Source organism: Microchirus variegatus (assembly GCF_963457635.1).
Source record: "Microchirus variegatus genome assembly, chromosome: 2".
Lineage (NCBI taxonomy): Eukaryota > Metazoa > Chordata > Actinopteri > Pleuronectiformes > Soleidae > Microchirus > Microchirus variegatus.
Genome location: NC_139803.1, coordinates 18,562,458 through 18,589,449, shown reverse-complemented (window position 1 = coordinate 18,589,449; position 26,992 = coordinate 18,562,458). Strand labels below are relative to the sequence as shown.

The 26,992-nt window shown below is 40.3% G+C and overlaps 1 protein-coding gene across 7 annotated transcripts in view; it reads right to left on the bottom strand.

The window, feature by feature from the left end:
• msi2b (musashi RNA-binding protein 2b) overlaps positions 1-26,992 on the bottom strand; it is a 350,443-nt gene that overhangs the window by 71,477 nt on the left and 251,974 nt on the right. For all 7 annotated transcript variants that reach the window (XM_083885953.1, XM_083885952.1, XM_083885951.1 and 4 more), the window contains exons 8-9: positions 21,303-21,385; positions 5,537-5,651 (exon numbers count right to left, since the gene is read on the bottom strand). In XM_083885953.1, the coding sequence (XP_083742079.1) occupies positions 5,537-5,651; positions 21,303-21,385 (198 nt within the window). The remainder of the gene's footprint in view (positions 1-5,536; positions 5,652-21,302; positions 21,386-26,992) is intronic.

The window sequence follows — 26,992 nt, the reverse complement described above, 5'->3', positions numbered from 1 at the left end:
TTATGCAACAATGAGAACTTAAAGATATGACAAAAATAAATTGCCATAACACATAGAACAATTTCCTTATTGCATTGTTTCAACAGTGATTTCAATTAGAAAACAATAAGCCTTGATAGTTAAAGGTGCATTATGTAATAAATCTAAAGCAACTGGCCATAAAATCCTCCTAATATGTCACAGAGACTCAGGAATAATGTTCATATAACAAACTGAACTCACCAACAACAACAGTACAGCCAAAATATTGGCATTAAAAAAAATATTTTGCAGACTGCAAATCATGTTAATGTTTTGAAATCATGTTTTGGCATGTGGCGCCACCTACCGCCGTCTACCAATCATTGCAGTCAGTAGAGTCTCAGCTGCCGAGCAACCATGGGTTGCCACTTACGTCAGAAACCTAACCTAACCTAAACCTAAAAGACCTCTGTATTTTGAATTTGAATGTAGTAACCGTTTTTGGCCACATTCTTACATATGGCACCTTTAATGATTTTGTTATTTTATTTTATAATTGCTCCAGAAATTATCCAAATACTTTCCAAGATAAACTTGTTATTTGAAACTTACAAGACTGAAAATCAAATGTATGACTTGATAATCTTAAGTAAAATCAACATTGTCTTGTCTGAAATGAATTACTTTAATTCCCATTGTCATTCCAAATGCGTCATATACCGCTGCTCTGTCGCTGTCGCTCAGCGTCGCCTTACAGACGCACAATGCCTGAAAGGTCCTTCCATGTGTGAAAGAGCTGGGCGGCACATTACGCACTCAGATCAGAGTGTGAGCCAACAGTGGATAGCCACTAATCCTAACCTGGATATCTATCTTAACCTTAACTACAATCATATCCTTGCCCCTAACCCTCAACTTAATCTCTGACTTTTATTTTACCCCTTCTCTGATCTGAGTATCTAAATACACCGCTGGTGAGTTTACACTGGAGTCAACCGAAAGCCTGGTGCCTCTCTTTCAGAAGTGGAGGGATACCTTGTGTCTCTGTAAGGCACCGCCTTGACAGAGCCCGCCTGGATATGACACTTTCGGATGAGAATGTCATTTTTTACATCCCCATTAGCAGTTACACAGTCAACCAAAGTCAAAGTAAGAGGGTACAGACTTGCTGAAAAATCTATACTGTCCCTCGGCGAGTGGAAGTGTTGCAAAGCGTCCCAAAGAGGACCAGTGTCATTAGAAAAATTTAAGAGTAGCAGATGCATTGTTCATCTGCCGTCATGATTCTTATAACAACCACAGACCCTCCAGTTAATTAGCTGGACAGTTTTCAGACGGAAGCAGCTGTGGGCAACATATTGAGAAACAGGGTGTGAGGGAGCTGCAAATACAGACAAAACAAGAAACAGGGAGGAGAGCGGGTGAAGTGCCTGAGCCGGCGTGTGTAAGTCAGTCAGCCAGAATTTGAGCCCCATCAGAAGGTAATATAAACATAATTAACCCTGTAATTATGGTATATGTCTAGCTCTTTATCTGTTTTCCGCAAGCTATTATCACCTTCAACCATAAATCTGTGCTAAATTACCTAATAAGAGGAAGTCCTTTAGGCCAGGGATGAATCACAGCAGCCAACCTTGATAACTCTTTCTTCATTGTGTGTAAGCTACACCTCAGAGACTGACCTCTGAAACATCTTTCAGGCCGCCGTGTCCTCACTTCTTGTTAGCTATGAATTAGCCTGATAAATTACCCTCCCAATGTCTACATTGTAAATTGTCAGCTGCGAATTCCGATAGACACTGTAGCCTAATACAATAAAAGACTAGGGAAGTTGCACAATGCATATCACACTGCAGTTAGATATTTACAGCACAGGTGGTGTCTATGCTGTGTCTACACAACAAAGGTGTCAAAACATACTTTTCCTGCATGTATATTTGCATGGGTGACAGTGTGCGTGAGCGCATGCAGGCTATAAGCACACGTGTGTGTGTGTGTCTGTGTGTGTGTGGATGAATGTGAGCATGTGTGTTGATGCTCTGTTCTGTATGCCTCAGAGCCTGTGCCAGCTGGAATCAGAAAAGGTTGACCTTGGTCATAAATATCTAATCAGTGTTTGCTGTCCATGAAAAAGTTCAATTTATTCCTGACCCAATGGGAAAATGCCTCTCCACACTCTCACTCAGACAAAAGAAATGCAACTCAGATGTGGGTCTGATGTGGATGAAGTAGGACAGAGGCTACACCGGTAAAAAAAATCCTCATTAGCTGCTGATGAGAAGTCATCATGGGAAAGCTACAGATGGATAGGTTTCACAAAACCTCTTACTGTTTGTTTGCTCTGAAAGGAACTGTGATGTGATACAATGAAAAGCTATCACGGACCGCAAAGTATTGGATATTATGTGTTTGATACTGTCTTACTGTCAAAACAGAATACATTCCCAACAGAAATTGTTGGCTTAGATCAAGCAGCTCAACGTACTCTGTTATTTGAACATTTTCTGAAAAGCCATTTTGCCGCTCTGATGTACTGCATTAGAACGGGGCTTTTTTTTTACAAGATGACTATAAATGCAGAATTTGGAGACAGGTGTGTGTGTGTATTGAGTGTGTGAGCAGAGACTTACAGAGTGGAATATAAAAGTGTTGGGAATATAAATGTTGGGTTATGTTACTATTTTAGAAAAGACATAGCATATGCACAACTACAAGGAACAATAGGGTGGGAGGAAAAAGGAAAGAAAAAAGAAGGAGATAAGCCGTTATCTTGTGTACCACTTCACTAAATGAAGCCTGCACTGTGCCTGGCCTGGTGGTGGCCTCTTAGTGCTCTTATTTGCCTTATTAATATGCATGCCCGTGTATCTATTTTATGGCTCAACAGTTCTGATTCACTTTAAAATCAATTATCCATCTGGTACACCCATACCTCGCCCCAGCTCAAATGTGTATTAATTTCAGCAAACATACATCGTGCACAACACAATAAAGATAAATGCCTCGATTAGAGGCAGTAAACAAAGGAGCTAGGGATGGCTTTAATGAGATTTGGCACAAAAGGAGCTTACACTTTCTTAAATAATGAGCCCAGGGTCCCTTTTTCCAAATGCAAATTATATAAAGGAATGTTTCGCCGTCCTTGTTCCAATTTCATTTAGATAAGAGTGTCTCCAAACAAGTTGGCTGTTAATATTCTCACATGAGCACATCACTGCCTTTCCTGCCTGCCATCTCCCAATGGAGGGGAAGAGTGCTCTCCTCCTCGTAGACACATTAGACTGTAATAAGTTCTGAAAAGTTCACTGTGCTTGTTAAATACTTCTAACAGATGAGGTGGAACTGGGAACGGCTTAGATAGAGCTGACAGATGCACTTGGCTGGTCACATCAAGCCTTTTACCACAAACAACTGCATAATCAGCCTCATTGAAAGGTCAAGCCTGCAATAACCCAGACAGTTTATGCTACACTGTATATAGATAGATATTTAAAAAGATATATATGCCATAGCAATAAAACAGGTGACTGCTGAGGTTCATTTGGATTTTAATCAAAAATATGAAGCCATGAATAATAATTGCTATTAAAAAGAAAAACAGTTTAAATCACAGTATTAATGCTTTCAAATGACAACAACAACAATTATCTACAACCTGTCACCTGTGGAGGAAACTATATCACACTAAAGGAATTGCGATTTCTGAAGTGTAAAGGTTTAAAGGACCTCAGGTTTACAAGCCAGCACAGGAGTTGTTGATCAACTGCTCCCTCCATCAGTGAGTTTGATTCAGTTTTTGAATTTTGAAGTGAGAGGGTAATCAAACCCTCTTTTAATCATCTGTATTTATAAGACTATTTTCTAGTATTCATGATACAGTGTTTTTTTTTTTTTTTTTTGTCAAACATCTATTATCTATACTCATTCTTCACAGCCGTCAGCTTAGTGCGGTTACGTGTGCATGCCATGTAGACTTGAGGAGCAGGGGATCAAACCCATGACCTTCTGCTTGAAAGACAACCCACTCTACCACTGAGTCACTGCTGCCCCCAAAAGGCCTTGGTTTCTTGGAACTAAGCTCTAATGGATTGCTGTGTTGCGTTGAAGACGTGTGTGTTTAGCAGAGGTTCTTCACATGCTAATGAGGAATTGTTTGTCCATATTGATACAACTAAATGTGCAAATAATTTTCTCCTTGTGTCACTCGAGGTGGCTATGTTTTCATCTGTGTCTCAGGCTGGTTCTCGCTGCGGGGTGTTGAAAGATACTGACATCCAGTCAGCACTGACCGTGTGTTGTGCACATGTGTATTTAACGGCACCTTATTTGTATTTATTTTTATTTTTTAAATGCCTCAATGCCAATAAATCGAGCAGTTCTCATCCACATAAAATAAATGAAAAACAAGCAGCATCTCAGAGTTGCTTTAACCATCACATGTTACCTGGTACAGATAAAAATGCATGAATGTGGTTCTGCCTGCACCTGCTACAGGAGGGAGGGAGGAGGGGGGGGTGCTTGAAACGGCAAAGCACAGTCTCTTACAATCAGCTGTGTGTCTCTTTTGATTTTGAAGGAAAATATAAATCTTTTATGTGGGGGGTGAAAATCCAATTGGGTGGGGTACAAATAAATGACATGCATAGATGGGTAGACAGACAGACAGACAGACAGACAGACAGATAGATAGATAGATAGATAGATAGATAGATAGATAGATAGATAGATAGATAGATAGATAGATAGATAGATAGATAGATAGATAGATAGATAGATAGATAGATAGATAGAAGCAGGAAGTGAGAGTGCACAATGGTGTTAAATAAAAGGGCCACAGGCAGGGGCTGGATGGTAATGAAGAGGGGTGGGCCAGCAGCTGAGGTCCCTGTAGATGAGATCTCTCCCTGACATGTGTGTCCCCTTCATTACCCATTAAGGGGGGCACAGTGATGAATCCTTAATATGACATTACACCAATTTTCCTCTTCATTTAGCCTGCTAATGTGCTGGTCTGCTCCTATATGCCCAGGGGCAGCCTGAACCAGACTCAACCAGAAATAGACCACAGTGGCCACTGGTGGCACACCTTGAAGCAGCCTAATTAGGGGCAGCGCCCACCTAATGGGGTTATTGAGACGAGAGTTTGCATAAGTTGACTATTTTAGCAGGTAGAAACTGATGACTGAATGGCGTGCAAGCCCAACACTTCCACTCTGTGCCCCCCCTCCATTCCCCAGCTTCACAAAACCAAACAAAAAAATCTAGTTATTGTATTAGTTTGACTAAATGTGGACATTTAAAATACATGCATTATGCATTTGGTACTTTAATTACTATTGCGTGTTTACGTTTAGCCAGTGGTAGCTTGCCAATAGGGGGCACTCACACAGTGTATGGTATGTGCTTGGTTGTGTTGGTTTTATTTAGTTCATTATTTTCTAAATACATAAATATATGTTTCTAAGGCAACCCCCACAAAAGAAGAAGAAGAACACAAACAAGAAACAATATTTATTATGTGTGTGTGTGTGTGTGTGTGTGTGTAATTATGTAAATGGTTGTGTGTTAGACTCACTCAGCATGCCCATCCCCAGCATGAAGGCATCCATGGTGTAGGGCAGACCCCTGGCTCGCCCTCGTGTACCTGGTGGGAACATCACCTCCTTGGGCTGGGCCTTCTTACATTCTACCTATGAAGACAGACACCACACACAAACACAAACACACACAGGCAGACAAACCATTAGACAGTGTAGGTACAAAACCAGACAGTTCTGACAGGGCTGTCTCAGCTCTTTAAGGTGGTTTTCTGTTTGACTTGCACAGCTAGATGTTTTCCGTAGAGGAAAACAAGACTGAGTCTATCCGAGGACCTCACATCTTAGAGGAGAGTCTCTGAGGAAAACTTACAATCATGCTCCTCCTGCATTAAAGCAAAGGTTATTGCTCCAGTGAGCATGTACTCAATGCCTCAGGGAAATAAATGCTAAATACTTTCCAAGACTTTTTAAGACATCAGTGCAAGAGGGGCGATGTTCTCAAATGCCATTACTAAATTCCTGCTGTGTGGCAGTATGTCCAGTCTCTTTGTGAAAAGTAGTTTTCACTTTATCAAAACACAGAGTTATCTCAAAAGCAAGAATCTCTCTAAAGAGAATTTGTCCAGTTTTACCAGTAACACTGGGAAAAACTCCATCTTTTGTGTCTGGATGTGACTGTGGTTTTTTTTTTTTAAGGGACGTGAATTGTGTGTTTGAGTACATCTGCTGGGCTGAAGTCCCCAGTGCCTCCACCATCCAATTCCACCTGCAGCGCTCGTCTATCTCCTGCATTTCATTCTCTCACTCCAGCTCTCACACATACATGTTTGTTCATTTCCCATCTTGCAAGAGTGACATCTCCTCCTCCTACATAACACATATCAAATGAGGGATGTGACAGGGGCAGATGAGGAGAAGGAGGAAGATGAGAGTCCTATTTACAACGTATCTATCCTATCTGGATGAATTATAGAGAAGCACAAGAAAGCAGCTGACGAGGGTGGCATCTATTGGTTGTTCTTTGGTACGCTGAGTCTGTTCACCATGCTGCACAATCTATTTGCTCCACTGCCTGCTTGGCATCAGCCTGTCCATCTGTTTGTCTGTTTGCCTCCTGGCTCTCTCCTGCTTCTACCTACTGCCTCCACTTAAGCAGGGTTTTCTCGGCTGTTGCGATTCACGTCATCCCACTGCACAAGACAGGCTACTGTGCCAGTGCTGTGTACACCTCGACCAAGGTATGCAGCCCTGCATCCATACAAATAGGCTTGTAACTCTGACAGGCCAGAGGTGCACACTCCTACGCGCACACACATGCACTCATACAAGGAGGAGGACAAACATGCTATTGCAAGTTGCTAAAGTGAAATAAAACTTCAGTAAGGTGCTTTAACACCCAGCAACTTTTATGTACAAGTAGGCCACAAAAATGACGCAAGATAAATCAAACAAAGATGAGAAATTCACATGTTGAGATTATTCCAACGCCCCAATAATAGTGAATGTAAGAATGAATCGAAGCAAAATTGTTTGCACTGATCACGATACAAATGTTTTGTGTGAGTTTCACTATAGTAAAAACCAGTCGTTGCAAATTACACAACAAAAATCCCACAAAGACAGGAAATTTGAACTGTTCACTTTGAATATGCTGCGTCATGTGACTTCAAATTCACAATGTGAATGTGATGAGACGTGAAAGTCAATCATATTTGATATTCCTCCGACATCAGAACACTGTATCAGAAATGGAGTTGCTGTATAAGCACACCTAGCATGGGCATTACAGGAAGTAAGTGTTGAAGCTGGAAGTTCTGGTAAGTTATGAAAACATGTGCAAGCCATTTGATTCAAGCTGCTGGTTGCATTGGTATCAGGTGGTTGTTGGTTAGCTCTACCACAAGCTGCGACAACGACTCGTCACCATAAGAAGTTGCTGTGCTAAATAAGCAGCATGACAGGCTCTCTATATCCAGCAGAAAGCTAGAAGAGGACATGAAAATGAAAAGTGTTTCACATAGAGAGAGAAAGTTGCTGCATTGCACAGCTGTGATTTGTTGCTGTTAGCAGCCCTTTTATTTGAAGCAGACCAACTAAAGTACACAGTTCCCTCAGCCACTTTGTAGCTGTCACAGCTACTCTGCCCTCCCTGCCTGCCTGGCATGGTTTGACATTGTACTGAGGAGAGCACAGGCGCTCTTATTGTCAGAGAATGACCCCCCCCACCAGCGTGGCAGTCGGAACTTGGTGGGAAAAATGGCTCTGTTAGAAATCTAAGCACACTGCTGGGATTTTCACATCCACATAGCTGTGCGACAAATACAGCCAAGTTTTGCCCAAACCACAGACATGACAGTGTGTGATCAGCATCCTCCTGTAGCCCCTGCCACATACAGTGAGTTGGACGCTCAGGTTGACTGCTGGGAATAAGACAGTCCCGAGGTGAGTCATGTCTACATGCTCTAAGATGTGGCTCTTTGATATTCAGAGAGAGGGCTCGTTGTCATGGATTTAAAACCAGCCAGGAGCCAGGATATGTGCTGGTGTAACTGTGTGGGTGTTCACCTGCTTCAAACACACAGGACTGAGTGAGAGTAGGAGGAAGGAACTTTCAAGAATTTACAAAGTCAAAGAATAAGAGAAAGAGAGGAGAACAGAGAGGATGTCAAGACAATTCCGAGTCTGAAAATCAAGCACCGCAAAGGTTCACCACGATTAAAACTTCTGCAACATGAACCTCATGAACCTTATTTTCGGCAGAAACATGTACTATTATTTGTGTGAGACTTCCTGTTTGGCATTTCTGGTCATTAGTTGTGTAGCTTTATGCAGCAGGCAGGACAACTTTGACAGATAATATCGCTTCTAGAAAATAGATACAGGGTAATAGATAGTATCAGCGAAAAGCTTCAGTGGAACAGGAATTTTTTGATCATTAGCCACAAATTAGATGCCTTAAATATGAAGGAGCCACTAAAGTGTCCCTATGTCTGTTCATTTCACTTATAAATAAACCTTCAGAAGACCATCAAGGTACCAAATAGGTGGCTATGTCAGAGAACAAAAGAGATGTTCTTAAAGCGGACCTAGACCAGAAGTTCCAATTAACGCTGTTTTTTTGGTCTGTATCTGCGACATTACCTCATTTATGAAGTCCTGGAGGTTCGAAACAAACGCTGTGTTGAATTGTAATCTCGGGGTCAGCGAGAAAAAACATGGTCCGGTTATGTAATCAGCATTTCTTCTGAACAGCGGATCCTCCTGGTCCTCCGGGACAAATCCGGTTGCATACATTGTACAGCAGAAGAAGAAGAACGTCCGTTGTGGAGGTTTTTCACGAGCGACAGTGTCTGGGTCTGACTCCGGGTCAAAGTCATAAAGGGGACTGCAGTGGGGAGTCGGGACGAAGCTATTTTTAAACACAGTTGATAATGAGTAGCAATGCAACCACCGTTCCAGAGGGGGGAGCTGCGCTTCTGAGAGCTGGTGTGCTAATTACGTCACTTATCGGCCAATCACAAGACAGTTGGGAAAAGCTCACGCTGGCTGGCCAATCACAACACAGTCTGTCTTCTGGGTGTGAGATTTCAGTCTGAAATACAGCGGCTGACGAGAGCTTCAGTGAGGAGAGATTTCTATCGGCTCATTTACAGCAACTAGGAGGTTTTTGACCATAAAAACAAGTTAATGTATGTTAGTAGACCTCCATAACTCACATTTTTTGCAAGTCCAAGTCAGATCTCAAGTATTTTGTCACATCCCCACCAAATTGTTTAAAGTAGTTTTTCATTTAATAAACAGCTCTATATTAAATCAAATGGATCTATACTCATTAACTGGATATGTGCTCCTAGATTTTGAAGTTGCAGTTATTAAACCCCTCCTGAAAATGGCAACCCTTGACCCAGATGTTTACACTAATTACCGACCTACATCCAATTTTCCCTTTCTCCCTAGTTTGTGTCTCTCCCTCACCTCTCCTCTGTCCCCCATTTTTCCTTTCACCGGTCGAGGCAGATGGCTGCATATTTTTGAGTCTGTTCTGTCAGAGATTTCTTCCTGTTAAAAGAGAATGTTTACTCTCCAGTATTTGCTCATTGTGTGAATGTTTGGGTTTCTCTTCTCTCTATAATATTGTAAAGGCTTCTGCCTTACTATGTAAGAGATAATGCATGTTGTGATTTGGTGATATACAAATACATGTTATTGAATTGAATACTATGTGTTGGATATAAGTGTTCTAGAAAAAAATAGCTCCAAGCCAGGGGTGTAGCAATTATTTTCCCCAAGGGGCCATATGAGAAACAGAAGAAGATTCTTCTCAATATTAATTTTACCTCGTTTTGTAAATTGTAGTGCTTTGGTGTATATAGTGCGGCATATAAACATACATAATTTATTGAATTATTACTAACTAACTGTTTAAATTGTGTCGTGTCTGGGTTTACCAATAAAGGTCCTGGGAGCCGTATCATGCCCATTTTTAGTACCTGCTCTGGCAGATTCCATGCAAGTCGTACCAAATGTGACATCGACAGAGACTGTCGGCACTGGAAGAGTCATGAGCACAACGTCTGACAGTAATCAAACCAAAGCTACATCTACAGCTAAACTGTAGATGTACACTTAAAAAGACTGCGACAGCAATCGCAAGCCAAATCACAACCCGTTCCACCACATTCCAGTTCAGTGTCTGTGAAGTACTGAATGATTCTGTGAACAAATCTTTTTAATGAACTGAGTCTTATGATTCAGTACACTAAAAAAATAACTGTTTACAAGTTACTAGTCACTAGGTTGTATGTGTCGCGTACAATGGGAAGTACAGTTGAGCCTTGCCGAGCCGAGTTGTCCTGGAACTGCACGTGGAAAAGCGCCATTAAACACATGCTTGGAATTTCTGGCAAGTTAAGTAAAAAAATACAAATGTGACAAGTAGTGCGGGATAATTTTGTTTTGCAATCTTAGATAATGCAATTTATGTTTAAAGCTAATATAACTCAATTCAGTTGACAGTTGACAACATTTTTTCTAAAGACGGGAATATGATTTCAGATCAATGTATTAAGTTATTTATTAAGAACACCATTTAAGTTATTGTACAAATGGGTATGGACATGTGTGCATGTATGAATCTCTTTCCTTTATGTATATATTTGTACTTGTGTAGCATATTTTGGGGCTTATGTAGGACAATCACTTATAAACACTTTGCTTGAGTCCTATTCAGTTGTTGTTGTGTGTAACTGTTTGATTTTGTCTATGCTATTTGCATTTGTGCGACTGAACTGACTGAAAAGTATTACAAATACTATTACTATTTCAACTAACAAGGCCTCATGAAAATACAAAACAAAAGATAATTATGTCGATGAATATGGTTTTTAAAGTTCAGTTAAACGTACAAGTATGTGGTTAATTAATTATCTCTGTCTACAAATAAGTACGTCTGACTCATAAGGTGATGATGATGTACGAACACAGATTTTCTGGCACTCTGAAGCACTTCTTAATCAGTGTAGTAAAAACAGTCCACTGATGAAAAAACAAACAGCTGTTTTTTTTATGTACAAACCACTCTAGTACACAGCTGCAAATGACCTTTTCAATACATCCTTCATATATATTAACCTTGTGGGTATAAGAGGAAGGTGTGGGTGGGATGTACTGCCAATGACTGTCCTTCAGGGATGAGTGTTGAGAGGGTGTGTGTGTTAAGGGCGGGGGTGTGTACAGCCACTATTAGCTTCACTAGTGAATGAATTCCATCAGTAGAATGGCAGACTGAAGAATAGAAACAGTGTGATTCATTGACTCCAACTCCCACTCCCAGCTGAACAGTCAAAACACATAGACTGAACAGTTAGGAAATGTCACGGGTCTGAATGCAGTGTCAGGCATGGTGATGTGGTTTAATTCGCTTTAGAAAACAGCTTCTAACCACCAATTGACCAAATGGTTTCATAAAAGAACAAAAAATTTAAATAAAATCCTTAGAAATAGAGACAAAAGTGAAAAAAATTTGGCGATAAAATTAGAAATAAAATACATTTAGTGGACAAAAATAGACAAAAAAGGGTTTCGTAAAAAAATAAATAAATTTGCCTTTGTCTCCCCATTAAAACTTGTTACTATTGAGATCAATTGTAATTTATGTGAATACAAAAATGTCCACAACCCCTGTCCCCCATTATTGGTCCAACTAGAAAGGCTTCAAGGATTTAAAAGGTCAAAATCTGATATTTCAAAAACAGACTCGGGTTGGAGGGTGGCATTGAAATCTCTGTGAACGAGCCAAAACAAAAGCAGAGTGTCATGTATTGCATGAAGTGGGTATTTATAGCATCATTTCCATTCTGAACTGCTTGCATCCATAGTCCATAAAAATGCAGTAAACCTGAGTAATAGTTGACACATTATTATGGTAATAACTTTTGAATAAAGCAAAACGATGCCTTTAATGGCCAGCAATCTTGCAGGAATCATTATGTCTGATGGTATCTCAGCATGGTTATATAAAAACTAAGGAATATGAGGTCATTTTAAGGACCTGGTGCTCCCTGTGGTGTCAACACTGTTCCCTTGCCATGCTTCTATGTCCTAAGATGATATTGTTTTCATTCACAGCCAGGAATGCGTTCGGAAGTGATGCCATGATCATCAGGTTGACGTCAAATGGCTTCCATCATTTCCCCAAACAGCAGATCTGAACATCACTCAGCTTTCATATAGGACATCCTGGAGTGCTGTGTGAGAACTGAATTTTTACCTCCTTCAGCCCTCATAGCTTTTCTTCTTCATTGAAGGGTAAACATCCAATTACTTACAGTCCACAACTTGTAAGGCAGCCCCGCCACGAGGGACTGAAGCCCTTATTAGGCACTTAATGTTCAAACAGTGTTAAAGATTTCTAGTCTCTGAGAAAAATATTTTTCCAAGACATTTTCAACAACCAAGAGGTTTCAGTTTCTCGCTGTAGAAATCTGCTTTAAATAGTAACTACACATCAGATTTGAGTGAAACCAACATATTTGAACATTTGAACAGAACAGCGAGGGAGCAATGACTGGGAGGTGTGGCCTAATGACTAAGTCCAGTGTGACGTCACAGTTGAGATACATTTTTGAGGCAGTATTTCCCCCAGCATCGTCAATTATTTTACCAAAATAGACATTTGTCTAAGTTTCCTCATTGTGTTTAATTAATTATGCCAAACAAACATACACAAAACAACCATTCACAAACAACCATTCACTCTCATACACAGTGTTATTAACCGCTGCATGTTTTTGGACTGTGGGAGGAAACTAGGAACCCAGAAAGGCCCAAACCAGGATGCCACCATGAAGCCTGATTTGGGTCTGAGACTAAAGCCATATTTGGACGGGATTAGTTTTAGATGGGGAGGTGGAGTAATTTCATTTTACCACAGGACATCTGAAATATTAATGGCCATTTTGCACAGGATACAACATCTCAGTAAAACTACCACAATTGGGAAGGGTTAATAGCCCTGTCTGTCCCATGAGCCCTTCACTGGGCTCTGTCGTGGAGCTGCCACTACAGGGTGACCCCTAGACAAGACACATCTTCATTCACCCTACCCAGTAACTCGGGCACCAACAAGGGCCCTGATGAGGGAGGGCAAAGAGGGTAGCAAACCTTGCTAAGTCAGCGGATACACACAAACAACTTCACCCCGACTTCCTGGACACAGAATAGGGCTGCAACAACGAATCGCTAAAAATCGATTACTAAAAGCGTTGCCAACGAATTTAATTATCGATTCGTTGAGTCGCGCGATACGTCACTCCTAGGCGTGGAACTGTTAACAGACGCCGACTGTTTCAGGCCGGTTGATGCACGCCCACAGCGAGCCTTGTGTGCGCGTGAATAGTCGAGCGAATAAGCGGTGTGGGAAAGTTTTAGAGTGAGCGACAACTTATATTTTAGACTTGAAACATGGCGGAGGCGGAGAAAACCGTTCGGCCGAAATCTTCTAAAATGTGGGAACACTTTACCATTCATGAACCTAAAAATTGTGTTAGCTGCAATCTTTGCAAGAACGAAATGGCGTGACACGGGAGAACCACGGTGATTAACCACCTAAAAAGAAAACACGTCGGAGTCCTCCGTGACAAGGAAGGGAGTAAGGAAGTAAGGACATGTAGCATTAGTCCCTCATGTTTCTCATTTAGTGGGTTAATTTATTCATTATTCAGCTTTACAAACATGAACAGTTTATTAAACTAACGAAAGCATTAGTGTGTGTGTGTGTGTATGTCTTTTTTTTTCTTCTATTTTTAAAGCACTTACAGCTGTAAGTTATTAAAAAACGAATTTACATACTACTATGATGTAATAATGTAATGAGTAAGTTTCAAGTGTACATTTTCTGTAGTAAGCAGGTGAGATTCAAGTGAGGTAGAACATTATGTCGTCAGACAGGGTCAAAATCAACATATTAAATATACTTAAATTAGTATAAAAATACATGTGTACTTTAACCTGTGTGAGTATAAATTAATTAATTAATATTTTAAAAAATGTGTCTCTTCTGTAAATGTATGTATATCATACCTTGTATGTTTTTTTGTGTTATTCCAGTAAGTTTTGATTTTTTTTTATCATTTAATATTACTTCTTGATAGCTCAGAGACGTTGGCGCAATAACCAGTTGTTTTTACACTTTAGTCTGCACTGTGAATTTGAAATGTTCCGTTTTTGAATAAAGATATGGCAATTACAAATGTTTCTTTTTTTTATCCGATTCATCGATTAATCGAAAAAAATAATCGACCGATTTATCGATTATTAAAATAATCGTTAGTTGCAGCCCTAACACAGAGTGAAGTTCAATTTGAAGGAATACTTCACTGATTTGCATGTAGCTTTGTATTGCTAGAATATCAGTAGTATTTTAAAAAAAAACATTGGTTTTCCTTCCCTCAGTTTTCCACTGAGTTGAAAAAAGAAGTTTTTTTCCCTTACCAACTTTTCCCACCAGTGACGCGATTCGCGTAATTTTATGTCACTGGTGGGCAAACGTCTTTGAACGTCGTTTGAAACTACAACGCTAGTTCTGCACTTTTTTCACTCACCCTTAGGGGCATCAGACCTCATTCCCAGAATGTAAACACAGTGTACGCCATCTTTGCTAGCATCTTTGGCCTTGTAAACTGAGAAGACAATGACAGAATGTAGTTTTCAAAGTACGTATATGGCTGCAAGGAAAAAGACCTGCTTTTCGGCTGTGCCTGCGGGCCAGAGCCGGATACCGGTTACTGGAGAAAGACTGACTGGCAAATAATGGGAACTTACTGCTTGTCTTTTCCTTGTTATTATTGCACATTCCGGTACAATTTTAAAAAAATCTGTGCAATTTGCAGATCCGTAATGTATTCGCCAACTAATTCCTCACAGGGATTTGTGTGTTTACACAACTAATGCTGTCTGCTTCACTCGGTAAGAAGTGACACTGGAGACACTGAGACTCTCATGGGGCAGCGAGCACAGTGCATTCTGGGAGTTGTTGTCATTTGTGTACATGAGCAGAAAATACATTTTTCTGCCTTTCTCGGCCAAGAGGGCACTGGAAAACTGAGCCAGTGTGTGGCAGTAGTGCGGTAACCTAATCTGATTTGATCTTTTTTCCGATTTACAATGAATTCCAGATCCAGGTAGACCATTAAAACAAGTGAGAGTGTGAAAAATAATGATGGATAAATACAACACGATGAGAAATAAAGACCCATAGACAAACCTATCATTTTACACAGGCGACCTTTCATTTTGTCACATTTGGGATGATGCCATGGGATGAGACTTTTTTCTATAGTTATATAAGTGTGTCTAAGATTGTGTACAATGAGACCTCAGTATGTGAAAGCACATGCATGTGGACGTGCACACTTGAGTTCACAACCTCTATGTTTAGGGCCGTAAACTTTAATGTTCAGTAGGAGCACAAATGACTGGTTTGTATGTTTTAACACAGACCAAAGCAGAGCTGTTACAGCAGGCACTGACACACTCAGAAGGTTAGTCTGATTAAAAATAATTAGGTGTGATTAGCTGATCACAGACTACACACTGCTTCTAGCCACAGCTCACAGTCTACAAACTACTACCATCAACCTTTATCACAGTTAAAGGTATACAGTATGTGGACTGATCACATTATGATAATCTTACTACACGGCTCCTGGAAAATTAAATCACACAAACTGTCCAGTGTCATCTAAAGAATATTCAATACATTTCTCCTATTCACATCAAACCTGCTATGTTACAGCATTATGTTTGACTCGGGTGAAGAGTCTAGATTAGATTAGATGCGATTGAAAGATTAAAGCTGTAGTGTGTAATTAAATACAAAGAAATGTTACACAGGAAGTGTTTTGGGAGCCCTGAAATATTCATTTTATAATAATAAGTTATAAAATGTGATGCTTGTGTTTTCATGTAGACAACAAATAGTTTGGGCAAAACAATGATTTAATAATTCCACCTCTCTCTTGAATTTGCTGTCACTTAGCTTCATTGTTGTTTTCTTGTTGTGTTTGGAGATTGTTGGTCTGTTTCTGTGATTGTAAACATTGGAATGCGTATTTATTCGAATAAAGCTATATTGTTTAGTTTGCCGTATGCTAATTCTCAAAGTCCTCTTCTGTTTTGGTGTACTGTAGTAGTGCTACTGCACCAAGTACAGGCCTGGCAAATGTACCACAGAGTTTGGAGTTTTTTTTGTGGGGTTTTCGTGGAAGAAGCACACAACATAAGTAAACCAAAACAGCTTCATACAGCAACACATTGACTGAAAAAGACCAAGAAGCACTCATAAAAAGTTTTAGAAGTGGATTCTCCTACTAAAAATAAACCTGGATATTCAGTAGAACTTCATAATGACATTTGATCATGATTTTAGCCTATATTGTTGAATGTGATTGTTCGATACTGAAAATGCATGCTCTGCCAACACCAATCAAGCGCTCCGTGAACAGCTGTCTGACTACATGCCTGTGCCAACCTGCCTGTCTGCCCCTCTGCTCCTCACAGGTTGATGTTTCCTGGATTCAGTCTGGACAAGTAATGCTACGGTAAAACACAGATAAACATCACATATACCTAAGTACTGTAGAATACATTTGAGACGGCTTATTTTCTGTCACTCTCTCTTTCCTTCTCTGTGTGTGAGTGTGCATATGTGACTGGAGAGTGGGAGAGCAACTAGGTCAAATCAGGAATGTAGTTTTGTGGTCATTAGTCAAAGGTCCAAAGGGGGTGATAGAGGTTCTACAGTGGAACTTAAAAGAGCAACTAAAGCCAGATTAAAGGTGCAATAGGAAATAAAAAGTTGAGTTTCATCTGGACAATATCTAGATTTAATTAAGATTTATTAAGTGGCTAAAATCGAATTTCTCTTTCTTTCCAAGGTTGGCTTTTCAGCACAAGCTGGGGACTTCAAAAATAGCCTACACTGTCCCATTAATGAATGGATTTAAAGTCAAATTCTGCTTTTATAAATGCAATGTGCAGAGTATGTGTTTTTAAATAGTAAAGGGTGATATATAAGTGTCTCTTTCATCTCAGTGAGTGGGAGAGTCAGAGCTTCTTGTTGTCAGCACGGTAATTGTCTAGTCGTGTTAGGAAGAAGGTGAGAAATTGACAGCTAACAGAAAATTCCTCCCTCCTGTTGTGATCATTTGTTACTGATGGGTATTAAAAATGACACATAAAAGAACATTACCTTTAGGCACTCGACTAAAACCAATGTGAGTCCATTTTAATGGCACATCAGAGCCAATACGTGACAGGTATTTTCCATTAATTATCTGTATAGCCTCCACAGCAGGTTGAGGAGCCAAAGAGGGACGAATGTCATGGACAACAGAGATCACAACCTTTCCTCAACTGTACCAAGGCACTGTCAAGCTAGTTCATGAAAAATACAGTATATGAATGTATGAGGAAACCACAGGGTCTGATATACTGTTTAAAAGTATTTGTAAACTGTCAAGCCATCTTCTGCTTATTGATTTTTTTTTTTTTTACTCCAAAATACTGGCTCTAATAGAAGGTGTTGGCTAAAGAATGTTTCTGCAGTCATGACAAGTCCTGTGGAGGATAATCCATACTTTTATCACATTCTGAGTTTTCTAAAAAGCAGGGTGGCCTGGAGAGGCAAGAGCGATGTAGAAGTCAGTGCACCTGGCAGGGCAGGTTGAGAGTTTCTTGCTAAGCAGAACCCTGTTTTTAATTATATATGAGGCTGAATTCACAGTGACAGAGAGGAAGTGCTCCCGAGAACAAGGCTTCTGTGGTACATGAACACAGGGTGATTGACCAAGTGAGTAAAAGGTCCCGTCAATCAGAGTGGAGCGGGCACTGACCCACTCCACTGCCAGATCCCCTGAGAGAGAACGGGCAAGAGGAAGGTGGGATGTCCTGTACATTCACATCTCTCCCATGTGGGGTGGAATTTCTGTCTGCATCAATTATTCACGAACCATCTTAGATAACACTCACAGGGAGGATGGATGAGGTCTATTTCTGTATGGTACTTCATAAGGATGAAGACAGGAAGCATTTTTTATTTGGTAAGCTGCTGCTCCAGACATTGGATAACCAGTTTTTTACTCTGTGCAACTCAAGTAAAGTAAAGCCTTTCTAGAAATACCCTTAACACACTCTCCTTTCTTCTTTCTTTGCTCAGCACTTAGAATATCTGAGGGACATGCTTTATCCCTACATCATATGAAGGTTAATGTACAGAAGGTGAGGAGCCCAACAATGTTGAACAAAGCCTAGACCTCTTTTTACAACGCACTACCCCTAAATAAACCTTAACTTTTCTGTTGATGTCACAGGGAAGTGTGGCTGTATGGGGTACTGTCACATGAGAAGAACTCACGATGCATGCCCCTGTAGCTCACCCCCTGTGATAGAAACTAGCTGGAAACACAGTTGCTCTCTCTGAAAACAAAGATGCCAGTGGGTAAACAAGGAAAACTGATGTTGCCACTAAAAAAAGGCATAATAAACCTACTTGATATGTCCTTCTAAGCCTACTACATCTTCAAATATGTATGCCACTTTGTCTTGCCGTTTGACAGTAGCCCGGGTGCACTGAGAGCAATTTGGTTTGGCTCTGCAGACACGTCTGGCAAGCCATTTTAGCCAACTACAGAATCTCCAAAAAAAAAGGGATCCAATCACAAACAGGATTTTTTCCCCCGGTGCAGTAAAGGTGGGCTTTACGCGATGACGACAGAGAAGCAACGTCTAGCAGCTTTCGTATACATCCAACATGGCGGCCACCAAAGAGCAGCTGTCTTTCAATTTGACTGTTTTCAGCTACTTGCTCCACAGACCTGGGCAAAGATCGATAGATGCCATTACTAGACAGCCAAAACTCTCCTCTACAAAACCACAACAAGCACGTTTCTTTGTTGACACAGTTTACATTGCTCTGTATATGTCATTGGAATCAGTGCTCTGATTGGTTGTAGGGCTATCCAATTGCGTACAGAGGCATTCTGATCTTTGTCTTTTGGTCTCGCCTCTTAAAAATGGGAGGTGATGACAATCTTTCCAGGCTCATCTAGACAGTCTTCTCCATCTGGAAGCTAATGTTTGAAAACTCCTCACTCTCCTGCACCAAAGTCCTGAGAGACAAATCAGCATTTATTGACCATAGTGACAAAGGAGCTTCTGATCTACTGATGCTTCGCTAAGTTTGTGACACTGGGTTAATCTGAATGAAGGATTTAAACTCACGGAAAAACACATTTAAACATATTGTTATGCATTTACAAAAAGACTTGATGTTTCTGCACATAGTTCTTCAAATGATCACCATATTTACATCGATTATGATTATGAAGCATTACTGAGTTAAGGGTAAACACTGTCTGACAATGCATCAGAGATGACTTTCATGTCTTCAAACAAATACACCAAGAGAAAACAAGAAATTACTCAAATGAGTGATATAGATTTACAAAGCAATACTAATTACAGTTGCTATGCATGAGGTACATTCATAGGGGATAAGGGAAATGGTCTAATTTAGCTTAAATAATCAGTACAATAAAAGAGTATTAGTTTTAGTGGTACTGCTCAACCTGTCCAGCATAGATACAGGAAAACTCATTTGTGGTTAATGAGGTTTGCAAATGGCAATATTGATATTTTGGCTTTTGGTTTGGCGTTGAGTTAAATCAAACTTGGTTTAAATTGTTTTGTGCAGTGGAAGTAAGTGCTACAGTTGTTTAAAAACTATCTGTATTTTTTGTTGTTGTTTTAAATAACACTGATTACATTACATTAGTGGACTTTTTAATTTGCACTGTTGTTTATAATTATTATATCAGAGGTTTTGTGAGTTGGATTTGGAAGTGAGGCCTACAAGGCAAAAGCTGGAGAGGGAGAAGGTCTGAATCACTTTGGAATAAAACTGTTTCTATTAATTGTTATTGTTACTATAAAATATAGGGTTGTTTTTCTAAAGTGTCCTTTTTCTGTCTCATAATATTGAATGGAACTTGTTTGTGTTTTGTGTGGCATGTAGTTCGTGTGCAGGCTCTACCCCCTTTTTGCATTCTGCCAGCCTTGCACCTTCAAAAGAAAGAAGTGGTGTGAATATGATTCTCTATTGTCACCTGAAATCAGATTTGCTGGTAAACAAATGTTTTATTAAATACTGTTTCTATCACATAGGTGAAATTCCCCAAAAAATCTTTGAAAATGAAGCACTGACAGCGACTGTTTGGCTTTGTGTGCTCACTCTGGCCTGTGCATGCATTGTTGATGTTGATGTGCGATATCTGTGTGTAAACTCAGTGCTACATGTCAAAAGAATCCACGATGCTCCATCCCGACTGAATATCTTCCATACACATGCAGTCATTTCAGTCACATTTTTTTGTGTCGCTGCAGTCCTGTGCATCGGGTGTGCTACAGTGCAGAGACACGCTGGGATGTACACTGGGGTCACATGTGACCTGGGCTGCTCCCTGGTGAACACGGTTCTACTACGCTGCTCCTGTCAGTCACACAGCAGTTTGGTCAGTCAGTCTTTCTGGGGGAAAGGCTGCGAGGGATCGGAGACACACACACAAACACACACTGAGGGAAGGGGCCCCACAGCGCGGCACTGAGACAAGTATTCCCTCCAGTCAATCACAACCCACAGAACCGCTCAAATGATGCAGGAGCTCTCCAGAGGCCTGTAGGGTGGAACCGGGTGAAGGAGGAACTAATGTCACACTCTCTACACACAGGTTGGTTCTTGTCAATTATCATAGGTGGCATAATGATTTCGAAAAATGCGACTGAACTCTGGAGCATTCTGAGATGACCATATTATGGCTGTACGTAAAAAACAAGCATCACTTGGACACAGTGGAAGGAGTTAATCCCGGACTAATGAACTCTGCCTCTGCCAGTAGCTTCCCTGTTACATCCCTGTACATATCCACCTGTGTGCATGTGTGTGGTTCAGAAGATTCAGAAAGAGAGGAAAGGCCTCCACTCTCCTGTCCCTCAGCCTGACAGGCAGAACTCAGCCACACAATTTCACGGTTTCTGGGCAGTACACACCGCTGCCTTCCCATCCCTGAGTCACACAGTGTGTTTGTGTGTGTGTGTTAGCCTGAACATATGAACATGAACACACATATATACACACACACTCATGCACCAGCTCCTCCTATTAATTCTAGGGGAAATAAGAAATCAAATATTAATCCCTCAACACCCACCTGGAATTGAAAAAAAAAAAAAAATGAGTGGACTTACCATTTTGTTATTGATTTCATGAAAATGAATTTCACAGACTTTCTCGACGATGTCTTCACTCTCAAAAGTTATGAAACCAAATCCTATGCAGAGAGAAACAGAGAAGGGAGAGGGGGGGAGAGAATGAGTTATGAGTTAGTGGAGAACCTTAACAAAACTTCAGTAAGTAAAAGGAAATGTGCCACATGTCGGAATATTATCATGAGCCACATACAGAGAATATGCGAGTACATCTGTGAAGATTGGCTTGGGCATGGAATAGAACAAGTGAACAAGACAGACATTGTCCTCTTTAAATCAAGAATATGATGAAATCTGCCACATTATTAAGGGCACTCAAGGACCTCTTCTACAAAGAGAAGATGGAAGAAGAGCACAAAGCTCATTTAATGAGATTCAGAGAGCTGGGCCTCAGCATCTGAATTTCATTAAATGCATTTTGTGTTCTTTTTATTGAAATTTCAGTGTATAACAAGCTCTGGTTTTTATGTTAATGCAAGCTGAAGAATGAATGTGTCATTGACAGTGGGACTTTCATGCCATATTTGTAGGATAAAAGCTTAACCCCCCTCTTTTAATACAAAGACAGAGAGACAAGATGGCTTCAGACTTTTTGAACACAAGTGGATTGCAATGCTCGCCTCTGTGTTTTGATGGCGAAGCACAAAGCAATCTAGCTTCGGTATAGCTGGGGGTTGAAAGGAAAACTGATATTCTATTACTTTTTGCAAAAGAGGAAGCAGCACAAAAGAGAACCAGTTAGTGAATAAAGCAGCGAGTGGGGAGTGAAAGGCAATGAGATTCTTTTCAAAATGGCAAACACCCGATAATAAAATCAAATCACATCAGATTGAGCTTAAACAGTGAGACACTGTGAACTACACGCCACGTGACTGACACACGCTCCACAGAGAGCAACATCCGTGTGTTCCAGTGGAACATCATTCCATACAGTCAGAGCAGTAACCTTCTGAATGTGAAAATGTAATAAAACACTTACAGAATACAATTTAAATAAGACTTAAAGTGAAATGTGTCAAATCCATGGTAAGCCATAATCCACATCACAGGACAAATCTTAAGGTCAAAGAAGCTTTTAGAGGCAAATTTCACATATTTACATATATCAACATTCACTATTACTAGTGTAAACAAAGATTATACAGATATTTTTCAGCTGTTTCACAGATTCTGTTGTACCAGTTACACAGATAATTTATCTCTGTAATCAATCTGTTTAAACTGAACAGTTGCTGGCTCTCTGGCAAATCAAATGGCTTATATACAGTATAGCAACAATAGATTCATAATATGACAAAAACGTACTGATAATATGTCGATATAGCAATATAACACAGATTTGTCACAGATCTGCTCGACTGGTGGTTCAATCATACAAAGGATATTGATTTAAAATTGTAGTTTGACTACATGCACATGTTGCAGTGTTTCCTATGGTGCTGTAAATTGACCTGCTGCAACTGATTGCTAATTTGTCATAATCACCTCAGAGGTCATATGGGAACAAAGCAGTAAGAAGACTGATAGACTGAAAAAAATGGCTGCCAGTGGGGACACAAGGACAAGATCTTAGCCAGGGCTCAAAGAAAATGTTTGCTGCTTTGTCTCAGCAAGAGAGCCTTTTTCAAGCGGTGACAGACGTTTGTAAACCATTCACTTCCCCGCACCAACATCCATAGAAAAAAAAATCAGGACACACATAAGGTATTGATCAAGTGCTGCTTCCATCAATAACTTCAAAAGTGTTATTTTGTGACTTCAGTGTTTAATTCAGATTGACCAAAGTAACACAAACTTAACGAAAAAAGCAGCAGTGGATCTGTGCGTTTAAAACACTGATTTTCTCTATGGATTTTGGTGCACCAGAGTGAGTGAGTTACACAATTTACTTTCCTGACATACAATGGTGAATATATTCTTAAATTGTGTAAACAGGGTTGCAGAGTTTATTTGGAAAGCATTTTGTTAAGTGACTAAAATCTGCCTTAGGAGACATGTCTGTGACAGCGAGTGTCTGTGTCTCAAACTGGGTCTTGGCCAGGACATGTCCAGTGCAGTCAGTGCTGATGGTGTCAGTACCTCAGACAGCAATATGTCTTATCCACACGGAGACAGAACTTTCCCTATACACTCTTTTTGTGAAAACGTTTTTCAATAAACATGGCCTTGTTTCAAGAAATGTCTTCATCCACATGAAACCCTCCAAAATGCTATAACATGGTGTATTTCTGCTATAGAAATATACCAAAAATGGAGAAGAGGATGCATATAACAAATATAAACCTTCATTCTTATAAGTGTACATTACAATGTATTAAATCACAGAATCAGACAGAATGAACCAGGCCAGTGCGTCTAATTAAATAAAACAACATTTATCAAGCAAATAGACCAAACAAACCCCTAACACAGCGATAGTACCCGGTACCAGGAGTTTTTTTTTTTATATACCTGCTCTGGCAAGGTTCCAAGCGGGCTGAGTCTAAATACTCAAATGTGATGTCAACAGACTGCCGGCAACTGATTGGTCAGAGAGTGTCATCACTGGAAGAGACATGAGCGCGACGTCCGAGTGCTTCGCTTTGAATAGGAGAGTTTGAAATAAATTGGTGATCTAAGTGCCCTCTAAGGTTAAAAGTGTCTGGTTTGGTTTAAAAAAGACTATATTACCCCAAAACACGTTTGCCATGTGAGCAAGGATGGAGTTCTGAATGAGCCTAAAGGGCCTACAAGGTCAAGGGGCCCTGTGCTCCGGTCATGCAGGTCTGAACAATTCAGTGAACGCAACTTTTTAATGACCTTATTCTCATGATTCAGTTCACCAAAAACAACTGCTTTGACTGTCATTAGTTTGTGCGTGTGTCGCGCATTAAAAGAACGTCACGCAGTTTCATGCAGCCGCGCTATGATAACCCCTATGAGGAGGAACAATGAAGTAATGGAAAAATGACATGTCTGATACCAAAGTAGAGCCAAGGAGTGCTTGAACTGTGTAATGGAAAAGCACCATATGATGAGTGGTGGCAAGGGTGGTGCTTTGAGATTTTGTTTCAGTGCTCCCAAAACACTGTTTCCATGTGGATAAAGAGCCAATACCATAAAAACTATTCTTTGTGTGTACAGCCCCCTAGTTTCAGTACCACTGTTTATTTTATCCATATCACCCACCTCTATGTCAAGACTTAATTTTGCCAACAATTGTAACCCTTTATAATACATTAGACTCCTAAGCAGCTTATTTTATTAATGTCAGATTTGGTTTTCAAATCAACCGGAAAAACACTTCTTCACAACATTATTATACTGTATGTGTGTGCTGCATATAGTCACAAACAGACATTTACAGTCTTTATTGGTCCCTCAAAATTAACATAAGTAACAGTCAGGCCACTCATCTGCTCCTGACACAAGCTTGAAAATATCACAACCATTGTTGTCAAAAGAAGACTTGGAAACCTAATGTGTGAGCTAATTAAATACCGACAACATCTCATCTAATGAGATCTTGTGAGACAGAATATCAGTTTCCATTGAGACGTCTCAACACCGAGATGTGGCGAGAGCGTGTCGCGCATGTGTGATGTTAGGGAAGACAAGGGACCAGTGATGACGACAGACGGGGACAAGATGAGGTGGATGTGCCCTCCCCTCCTCCGCCCACCCCACCCCTTCATGCCAGAGGAAGGAGCACTTTTGACAACCAACAAATCAACCGCCAGGAGTAATTTGTCACAGTGGAGTGTAGGTAGAGGGAGTGGAGTCTGGGGGGGAATGAAGGTGTAAAGTGAAAAAAAAAGAGAGGAGCGACGTGGAGATGAAAGAAAAAAAGGGGGTGGGGTGGGAGGGGATGGAGAGAAGATGGAGAAAAAGACAGAAAAAGAGTGACAGGGAAAGAGGTTAACGCACATGTCGCCACACTCCTTTCCTGCTGCCACAGGCAGCTCCTCCATCAACTGACAGGACATTTTCCAGTGTACCATTTTATCCACCGGGGTCATGGCTGAGCCCCACCAGCAAAGATACCACCAGCAGGGTCCTTTCACCCATGACTGGATATGATTAAATGCACAAAAAGGCACTTTGCTGTGGTGTAAACCTTCCTTGGAATGCACATTGTACATCTAGATCAAAAACAAACGAGAATCCTTACATAGTTTTTCTGCCTCCTTGTCTCTGAACCCGCGACACCATCGCATTTTCCTCTGCTATCCTATTTTACAGGCCGTACATAGAAATACAGGCTACAACACAAGCGTGTTTGTCTCCTCCTCCTGCAGGAGGTTACCAGAGCTCCTCCAGTGTTCAGTATAATTTGACCAATTCTACAACTTTCCGAAAGCATAAATAGCATAAGCATCTGAACAAATACAATTGTTGATCACCATTTTCATTGAATTTTGAGTGGTTTATTCAACTCAGACACACCTTTGGTGTTCCTGGTCCAAAACAAAATGAGAATTTATATTTTTTGTATTAATACAGCATAAGATTTAATTTAATTTAATTTTAATAAGAGTTAAAATACACCGACAGAGTTCAAGAAACACTGGAGAGACTGAGTGTATCCAGGGGTTTCTAGACTATTAAACACTAGGTGTGGGGAAAATAATTTATTAGATGTATTATAATACTGTTTTGAACAATTATTAATCAATGTGGAAATATCAATACTAAGAAATAAGAAAAATCACAACCGTCTGCATCTACTTGGCCTTGTGTTTGCACATGCTGATGTTGAATAGTTTCAAAGTCAAATAGACTTAAATTGGAGGACTTAAAAAAGTTTTTTTGGCAAAATCAGCTGGACATTCAAGAGAGAATCAGCTGATCCCTGCAGCATATTTATAAGACAAGTGGCTTTTCAATCATTCAATCAGCATTATTGAATTATAAATCTAATTATAAATAGACATTTTTCAAAGGACATTCTGATGCATGAAGATGTATTAAAAGTGGTTTTATGTTCAAATTGATTGACGACGCACCTACAAATTCCCAGTCTTATTAAATACTCTCAACACAAGGAGAGAGGTGTCAGCATGTTCACAGTGAAGTTTCCCACAGCCCCAACACTGCCCTGTAAATGGAAACACATGGATGTCTGATAGAAAGGCTGATAATAGGTGTTGTGTGGTTACTGGCCCAGGCCTGAGGCTGATCTTGCTCACACCTATTAGCCAGAACTAAGCTTGGCCTCATCTCATCGCTCCACAGACGCAGCAGGGAGTCTGCTTTCACAACCTTTTACCAGCTTCATCATACTTGCTCTTTATTTCACACTCATTCTATGTTCCCTGCCTCCGTTGGTCCAATGGAATAAAAGCTGATTCTGCCAGAAGTGTGTAATGAGAGAACTTGCAGCAGAAACTGATGCAGCAATGCAGACATTGTCTTGTAACGTGGCACTGTACCTTTAAAATGACATTTGTATGAAACTTAAAGGTACAATATGTAGTATTTATGGGTTTATATAACCCAAAATCCACTTTTTTATACATATTATGTGCTCATGCATTGTCTAGTCGCTGGATAATTTTTGGAAAAGTTTTTGTTTCATTTTCGTAGTGTTTCAAAAAGTCATGTTAAATAACATGACCGCGGACCGCGGTTGCATAGCCACTGTTAGCAGCGAGACGCCATGTTTCTACCGGAGCCTGTAAGGACAAACG